The 9,724-nt window shown below is 36.2% G+C and overlaps 1 protein-coding gene across 1 annotated transcript in view; it reads left to right on the forward strand.

Annotated features, from left to right (window-relative positions):
- The window catches only part of LOC107732505 (E3 ubiquitin-protein ligase HECTD3-like), a 15,809-nt gene that overhangs the window by 1,958 nt on the left and 4,127 nt on the right, over positions 1 to 9,724 (forward strand). The window contains exons 2-7 of the mRNA XM_016543860.1: positions 1,108 to 1,144; positions 6,410 to 6,570; positions 8,290 to 8,382; positions 8,748 to 8,883; positions 8,988 to 9,109; positions 9,416 to 9,529. Coding sequence (XP_016399346.1) covers positions 1,108 to 1,144; positions 6,410 to 6,570; positions 8,290 to 8,382; positions 8,748 to 8,883; positions 8,988 to 9,109; positions 9,416 to 9,529 — 663 coding nt within the window. The remainder of the gene's footprint in view (positions 1 to 1,107; positions 1,145 to 6,409; positions 6,571 to 8,289; positions 8,383 to 8,747; positions 8,884 to 8,987; positions 9,110 to 9,415; positions 9,530 to 9,724) is intronic.

Here is a 9,724-nt window from a genome sequence, read left to right on the forward strand (position 1 = left end):
TCTGATGAAGGATGTTATATATTTTGGATGGCCTTGGGATGAGTACATTATCAGCAAATTTTAATTTTGGTTTAGTTTAGCATATATATATATATATATACATACACACACACACACATATATATTTATATATGCTAAATAATTAGTTAATTAGCTAAACTAGTTTTTATTTATTTTCTGCACCCCTATTAGATTTGGGATATTTACATTTTAAATAGAATTTAAAATCTTGATTTGCGTAATTTTTTTTCCAATATATAAACATTAAATATAAAAGAAGTTGCATAAATATTATACAAAATTATTTTTAGCCAAATTTAATCTATCACTCTGTATGAACTAATTACTGTAGTTTGGGACCAAACATTGGTTCAGTTACTAATAAACATATATTTACCATAAATTAAATAATATTTGTTTGTGTATTATTTTTCAGTAACTGTGTAGTTGAATGGTTGAGCTTGACAAATGCAGTTAACATTACAATTTGTGAAAAAATAGAAAGTGATTACAATGATACAAGTACTTGTCTACCCAACATTGTGTAGGTCCAAATGAAGTTACTTAGATTTTTTTGTATTGGGGGAAATCATGAAGTCACAGGGTTGCACTCAAAATGTAGGACAAAGCTAAATATTACATTTTGTAGGGTAATTAAAATTCATTAATAACATTTTGAAAGTGTGGTATAGATATCTGAGCAAGAAAATGACAGATGTTTTCAAAACAGATTATGTATTTTTATTTTGAGGACATCAGTTACAAAAAGAATATGACGAAGTGCTGTGCAACTATGTTACTGTTCAGCTTAACATTTGATCAACTTAGTTGTTCAACACAAAGACGGCAAGGCATGCTGATATGACATAAGGCAACTGGAGCTCTGTGTAGGCAATTTACAGTCTGTGAGATACAATCCTGAGATCTATTGATCAAAAGCATCAACATGTACAAAATACGCTCAAACAAACAATTGGCTTATGGCATGGAAGTCCTGGGTTTACAGGTTCACTGTTTGAATTTCCCAAGGTGTTCTCTTGAGATGATGAGCCTTTGGATTTGCGCTGTCCCTTCATAAATCTGTGGATGCAGACAATAAGACATTAGACACATTTTAGCATCTTTACCAATTCAAATAAACAAGGTTGGGTCTACAATCCCTGCTAGCAGGGCATTTGGGATCTGGATCTGTGCGGGCCAGCAGGAAGTACCTATAAATGCAAACAGAAGGGTTTATAATGAATCCAAAACACAGTTATGAATTACTGAAGTAGTTTACCTACCAGTTTGCTTTTCCTCCATTGGTGATCCACATTTTCTGACCATTGACCACATACTCGTCTCCTTTCTTAACAGCCCGGGTCTTTATCCCAGCCACATCAGAGCCAGCTCCCGGCTCGGTCACACAGTATGCCTGTCGACACAGTCACATTTTGATAAGCACAAGCGGATGTCTATGTACTACTAAAAGGAATGCTTCATAAATCATAAAAATATTAATGATTAGAAAAACGATGACACACTTACACACATTAGTGGTTCTTCTGCCATTCTGCCCAAATATTTCTTCTTCTGGGCATCATTACCAGCAATAATGACAGGCATTTGCTGCATGGAAAAACCACATTAAAATGTAACTTATAACATAAGTTCTGGCATAAGTCCTATGCACAAATTACCATTTAATTTAAATATTAAATGAAGCCTACTTGAAAATCTGTTCATAAAACTCCACTTACTCCCAGAGAGTTTGCCTCAATGGCTGTCTGTACTCCAGTGCAGCCAAAGGCCAGTTCCTCTGTGATGAGACAGGCATCAAATATGCCCAGACCCATTCCACCTGGAACATATGGCAACATCCAACATGGTCAGAATTAAAGGAATAGCTGTCCTCATGTTGTACCAAACTCCTATGACTTACTTTCTTCCATTAAACACAAAATTTTAATTTGTGAAGAATATCTTCGATACTCTTTTCAATATCATGCCAAGAAGGAAGCCTGAGGTTGCCTAGTCTCAGCCTAATGCATCAGACTTTCAACCAAAATGGGAAACACTTTGGGAGTTTCAAAGTTGTCATCCGATTGTTTGAATTCTACAGGATTTCCGGGAGATTTGTGTGTTGCATTCTTTAAAAGCCCACCTGGAAACAAAGCCTTAGTGAGGCCAAACCCCTTCACAAAAGAAGAAAGCTGTCGTGTTTACAACTATGACAATGAGCGCTTGTCAGGATCAATTAAAAGCTGAACTTTCAAAGGTATGTGAAGTTCATAGCATAGTCTCTTGACCACTTAAGACGACATTCTTGATTAATGATTGGTTGCACGCCGGTCTGTTATTGTAGGGACATCGACTTTACATTTTCACACCCCTAAACATGACTCTGAACAGAACAAACTGTGATTGCTTTACATGTCAGTCAGATGTCCAATGAAAACTGCAATGGGGTCCAGACCTTCTGCCATCAGTCTGAAGGTCTTGCTACGTGAGACTAGATGGTGCCAAGCTCTAAACTGCCATAAAATACACCATAAAAGGGTTTCGCATGACTTTTGTGCCTCATTTAATCTATTAACATCCTAAATGTCAGTCTGTTCCCAAGCTTTCATATGGTTTCAGATATGATTTTGTAGTCAGATATGGACTACTTTTATGATGCTTTTATGGTATAATTGCATAGAAATAAGCAATCATTAGTACATTATTCAAATGTCTCCTTTTATGTTTCACAAAAGAAAGTAAGTCATACAGGTTTTATAGTCTTTAAAATACCTACCACAGTCCTCTGGAATATGTCCATTTATTAGACCCAACTCCCATGCTCTCTTAATGAGAGGAAATGGATACTGCAAGGAGGAAATCAGAGATTATTTTTATTATTATTCAGTGTTTCCCCTAGGTTTACGGCTTTGAGGGTTCCGTTTTTTTTTTTTTTTGTCTCCTTTTTAATGGTAAAATATTATTAATATAGTGTATAAGTATTGTCTGAATGCATCAGACTGCAGTTGTCAGCAGCTTGTACCTTTCTGCCTGGCTGGACTCCTGGGGTGTCAGCTTCAACAACGAAGCCTGTGAAAGCCTTGCTAGCAAAAGAAGAAAGCTGTCGTGTTTACAACTGTGACAATGAGCGCTTGTCAGGATCAATTAAAAGCTGAACTTTCAAAGGTATGTGAAGTTCACAGCATAGACTCTTGATGACTGAAGACGACATTCTTGAATAAATGACTGGTTGCACGCCGGTCTGGTACCATAAGGATATCTACTTTACATTTTCACGCCCCTGAACATGACTTTTAACAGAAAGAACTGTTATTACTTTACATGCCAGTCAGATTGCCTTTTGGCAGCCCTTGGCCAATGAAAACTGCAATGGAGTTCAAACCTTCTGCGATCAGTCTGAAGGTCTAGCTTTGCGAGACTAGACACTGCCAAGCTCTAAAATGCCATAAAAAGCACCATAAAAGGGTTTCATCTGACTTTTGTGCTACATTTCAGCTAATAACATCCTAAATGTCAGTCTGTTCCCAAGCTTTCATATGGTTTCAGATATGATTTTGTAGTCAGATATGGACTACTTTTATGATGCTTTTATGGTATAATTGCATAGAAATAAGCAATCATTAGTACATTATTCAAATGTCTCCTTTTATGTTTCACAAAAGAAAGTAAGTCATACAGGTTTTATAGTCTTTAAAATACCTACCACAGTCCTCTGGAATATGTCCATTTATTAGACCCAACTCCCATGCTCTCTTAATGAGAGGAAATGGATACTGCAAGGAGGAAATCAGAGATTATTTTTATTATTATTCAGTGTTTCCCCTAGGTTTACGGCTTTGAGGGTTCCGTTTTTTTTTTTTTTTGACTCCTTTTTAATGACAGCTGGCCATCTTCTCTCCTCCTTCTCTCCTCTTACAGAAGATGACGTCTCTAAACTTATCCTCTCCAGCCTTCCTTCCAAGGACCCCCTCATAATTATAACCATGATTAAGCATATGCTTACTTTAGTTTCTACTCTCAGATGCCATTGGAACCTCCGGTTTAATTTTTTTGGATTCTGTGTTTTTTTTTTTTTTTTTCCCCGTTTTGATTTTTCTGGACTCTGTTTCAATGGTTAAATTAAATTGTAGTAATCAAAAAGCATGTCTCAATTAAAATCATGAAACAAACAATTTAACATCAATTTATTCAAAGTTTAACAAAAATTACATGTTTAGGGCCCTATGAAAGGTTTTATTTTTTCCAACCTTATGTTTTATTGTTACCAAATTCTGATTTAGCATGTCTAATTATTTGAAAGCATAAAAACAAGTTTCATTTATTCTTACAATAGCCTTATGATTTTTTGCTCCGAAATTCTGTGTTGTGTATTTATATTTTTAAGGCATAAAATATCCATTTAATCTATCTTTTAAGTAATGAAAATTAAACAAATTTTATTTTTTGGAAAATAAAGGGTCATTTAATATTACAATTAAAATATTGAAGAAATATTATATGATTATTCCTTAAAAATAAGGTTTTAATAATTTTAGTAGTAGCAGCCTGTTAGGTACATTCTACTGAACAATAGTAATATATTTCTGCTAAACCGAACTTTTATTTTGACGGGTTGCCGTGAATACCTTTACATTTCTGTGTGTATATGATTTGAGGATAGTTTTACTCAAATGAAACGGTCAAATGCTCATGAAGTGACTCTCAGAGCAGTTCTGGAGATGTTGTTCATGTATTTATGTCCTCATTTAGTGAGACGGCAGACACTAAAATCACCGGAAGCGTCACGCGCGCTTCAGTACAAGCCTTGTAAACAAAACCACACATCTGTGCCATTCATTAACACAGAGACACGAAGAATTCATATTTAAATAGTGGTTTTGAGGCTTAATATTTACAAATACTAGTGGGAGTGTGCTCACTTGTGTGTAAATAAGATAAATAACATAAGGCTATTTAGTTTGTTTAATAAAAGAACAAGGTATAGACCTGTTCTATCGGAAAGGTAACTTTAAATGACTTCCGTTGTGATCTGGCGCTATAGAGAAAATATAATTTAATAATATAAAAATAAATAATATAAAAAATATTTATATATAATTATTATGTAATCCCCCTAATATAATGGCAGGGGAAACACTGTTATTTATTTATTTTTTTTGCAAATCTAAAAATATGTAAATGCAAAATGGTGGACATGTGGATTTAGATAACCTACTTCACCACTTCTGTCATATGACGGGGCAGCTGGGACAATCTCCTCCCGTGCAAACTTTCTTGCCACCTCCTGGAACTCTTTCTGCTGGTCAGTTAGTTCTGTTAAATTGAGGAATAGTGTGTTGGGATGGTGTAACAGTTGGTATTTTTTTAAACACAGTGAGCAGAGGATGATTATACATACCTCTTGCTTCAACCTTCTTTTCTGTTTTGCATTAAACAGCCCACTGAATAGAAATTATTAATTCATTCAAAGAGTATACTACTTTATTAATGCTATCAATTAATTAAAGAGCTTGACAAAACCAAAATATGTAGGCTTATGAGGGTTTGAAAAGTCTGAGGCCCCGTCGAATATTAATTATTTTAATAATCCTAATACTTATGTAAAAGATAGGATTTTTGAAAAGAAACATCATGACTTAAAATAAGAAAAAAAACGAAAATACCAAATACTAAGAAATTCAAAATATAATATTTATATTAGTGTATAATATGTAAATAATAAAAATGGAAATAAATAAAAGATTTCAACATTTTCAGTTTTATTCAATTTTAAATGTAGTGTAACAGGCAGTGTATCCAGTAACGTTAGGGGGAATGAATGAGTAAACACCTTTTATACAGTCTATGGTAAACACACATAGGCGGATCATCCGCCCTTTAGACCTGTGGAGATCCATAGCTGTCTTGACAGATGCCAGTATCCGTGAGAAAGCTCTGGCGGGAGTAACAGTGATCAACTGTATCTAGACTTTTGTCGTACGGTTCGCTTATTACATCGGATCTCAGAAAAAACGGCCAAACCGGGAAATAAAAGGAAAGCATATGTGAGTGTAATGCTCGCTGACGGCCGAACCGCTCAGTGTTGGTGTTGACACATCCTCAGCTAGCTCTCCGGCTAGCGCACTCAAACTTGAGGAGATGTCTCCGGACGACAACCCTAACACACTCCTGGGAAGAATACGGTTTTTAAACAAGTGCATTGAATGTTTCCGAAAAAGTGAGCCTTTGCCGGAGTCCCTGTGTTACGACAGGGGGCTTCCTGGTCCGTGACGTCACGGCAGTAAGGTGTTGGTGTGTTTGTGTGGCAATCAGAATTTTCCACTCTTCCGATCAATGGGCATTCAAATGCGAGGCAGCCTATTTTGTTTTGTTTGTCACTGTGATTGTCTGACTCCTCTGTCCATCACAGGAGCAGCTGGAGGAGTATCGTGCTGGTCTGGACATAGAGGAGGGCTGGATACTGGTGTGTAAACACACAGAAGGTGGAGACAGGCTTGTGCCAGTGGAATCTCCTGACACTATCAGCCGACAACAGCAGCTGTTTGGATATGACCACAAGCCTTGTAGCAGGTTTGTGTCACCCTCGGCCAACATTCTCTAATTCACTGATCCATGATGTACATATTTAATTTCATTGAATCATAAAATTGTGAGTAAAATGCCGCGAGAAAAACGTTCGAAAATCTGTGGTCAGTATTTTTTTTAAAGGGGTCATATGATGCTATTTCAATTTTTCCTTTCTCTTTGGAGTGTTACAAGCTCTTGGTGCATAAAGAAGATCTGTAAAGTTGCAAAGACTAAAGTCTCAAATCCAAAGAGATATTCTTTATAAAAGTTAAGAGTCAACCACGTCTACCTAAAACGGCTCGTTCTAACACGCCCCCACATTTCTACGTCACGATGTGGGAAGATTTGCATAACGCCACCCAAATGTTCACGCAAAGAAAGAAGGCGTAACTTTTATTCTCGCTGTAGTATTGTTGCTGCCGCCGCCACCATGTTGTGAGGAGCTGTGTGTTTCGTTGTGAAAGCGAAACTAACTACTTTGTTTGGTCTTCCAAAAGAGGACATGACTAGAAATCAGTGGTTAAGTTGTATTTACAACACTGTTCCAGAACAGTTCAACCCAAATATTCAGATGTGTGCAGCACATTTTATGGAGGACTGTTTCCTGATCCTGGTAGAGTAGACTACAATGCCGGCTGTTCTGACTCACAGACTGCAAGTACGTTTTTTATATTAAAGAATTTGCCACTGATGATTCAAACGCGAGTTTTGAGCAGTGTAGAGTAGCGCTTGTTGTTTGTCATTTCTCTTGTCATTTTCCGTCACACGCTTGAGGTATTCGGCCAATCACAACGCACTGGATAGCTGGCCAATCAGAGCACACCTCGCTTTTCAGACTGATGAGCTTTGTAAAAATCGATGCGTTTCAGAAAGGCGGGGCATAGAGGAGAAACAATAATGTACAGTATGTGGAAAATAATGTGTTTTTTGAACCTTAAACCGCATAAACACATTTCATTACACCAAATACACAAAATAATGTTCTTTTTAGCAACATCATATGACCTCTTTAAAGAAATGAATACTTTCATTCAGCAAGGATTGAACAATGAATCAATAGTGGCATTAAAGACATTTCTGTTTTCAAATAAATGCTGTTCTTTTGAACTTTAATTAATCAAATGATCGTTTAAAAAAAAAAAAAAAAAAGGATAAGGATTTCCACAAAAATGTTAAACTGTTTTCAATAATGTCTTATATGCACAAAAATCTGCATATTCAGATGATTTCTGAAGGATCATGTGACACTGAAGACAGGAGAAAGGCTGATGAAAATTTAGCTTTGCCAACCCAGGAATAAATTACATTTTAAAATAGATAACAGCTGTCTTAAATTGCAATAATATTTTACAATAATACTGTTTTAATTGATTTTTGATTGATTAATGCAGCCCTGGTGAGCATAAAAGACTTTTCTAAATAATATAGAATCCTACAGACCACAAATCTTTGAACTGTAGTATTTGCTTTAAAGTAAAAAAAAAAAAAAAAAAAAAAAAAAAAGGTTTTGCGGTTTTAAGATAACACCTATTTTATTTATTTTAAAAATAAGCTGCTATTAAAATTTAACTAGGCAGTCTGACATATTCAGCTTAATGTTTGAATTCACAGTCTGTGTGAAACATGTATATTAAAAGATATTAAAGTGTTGATTGTAAATAGCTGTATCCTGACAATTCATTGGATGTTAAGTACCAACATTTTTCCTAAACTGCTTTGTAGGTGGGAGCAGGTGGTGGATGTGGAAAACTGCTTACACATGGGTGTCAAACCCAAGGTGGCAGAGCCGGACGAGGGCGCTGTTCGAAAGCTGAGGTGAGTGGATGCTTTGACACAAGAATTTAAAGGAAAATATTCTGCATGTTTGCATCACATGACTTGTATTTGGCGAACAAGAGTCTAATTCATATATTGTAATATTAATAAGCGGTGAAGCAGTTTTGTCAAAATATTTTGTTTCTAAGAAATAATAATAATAAAAGATTATTCCAAACTAAGATTTTCATTCTTCTTATGAGGCGTTTTTCTTCATAGTAGCAGAGGTGTATCTGACTCATTGCATGTGCAGTATGAATTGCATTTTTTTAAATAAACGAATAGACCTTGAAAAATGAGCTTGATGTTATTGACCCGGATCTGCCTAATCCTTTGATATACTGTATGCAAACTCTGTCTTCCAGGTATGTACCTCCTACGTGGACGTTTGAATGCGATGAGGACCTTGTACACTACTTCTATGACCACATTGGGAAAGAAGATGAAAACCTTGGCAGTGTGAAGCAATGCGTGACCAGCATTGATGTGTCTTCTAGTTCGGTATGTGAGGGCTTAGTATTATTCTACATTCATTATAGTGAAGAGCAGAGAGCCGCGAACATATCAAGTGTTCAAGACTAGTAAGTGAGTTTTTCTGTTTGAAGGAGGACCCCAGTGGGGGTGCAAGCTGCCTGACAGATGGAGACACTGAGACCTACTGGGAGAGTGATGGCATGCAGGGACAGCACTGGATCCGGCTGCACATGAAGAGAGGCACTGTGGTCAAGTAAGGAGAACTGATCTGCCAGTCATTGTAATTATCATGGACTTTGTTTACAATGCACTCAAATCCAATTTGGTTTTCAAATTCGACCTTTGGGACTGACTGTCTGCACTGTCATTCTGCAAGTGATGAAATCAGAACAATGTTTCTACATCATTGTATGAAATCCGATCTGATCGTTCAGATTTTTGGGGGATTTCATACCATTTGATCTGTCTTTTGCTCATCAGATTACAGAAAACTAAATAGATTTGAGTCAGATTGAAAAAGCTGATCATAAACAACATTAATTATTTTCTTTTCCTTTAGCAAACTGATATTAACAGTGGACTCAACAGATGATAACTACATGCCCAAAAGAGTGACTGTTTATGGTGGAGAGGGAGACAATCTCAAGAAATACAGTGATGTAGCAATAGATGAGTAAGTCATTTTTATTATTTAAAGCTTAAAGGGGTCATAGGATGCTACATGCACTTTTACAAGTAGTTTGAACTGAAATGTGTGTTGGCAGTGTGTACACAACCACCCTATAATGATAAAAATCCACCCGGTGTTTTTTTTTTTTTATCTGGTTAAATGTTTTCCCCTTTCTCAAATCGAGCCGATCTCAGATGC

This window comes from Sinocyclocheilus rhinocerous, unplaced genomic scaffold, assembly GCF_001515625.1.
Source record: "Sinocyclocheilus rhinocerous isolate Xijiao unplaced genomic scaffold, SAMN03320098_v1.1 scaffold2053, whole genome shotgun sequence".
NCBI lineage: Eukaryota > Metazoa > Chordata > Actinopteri > Cypriniformes > Cyprinidae > Sinocyclocheilus > Sinocyclocheilus rhinocerous.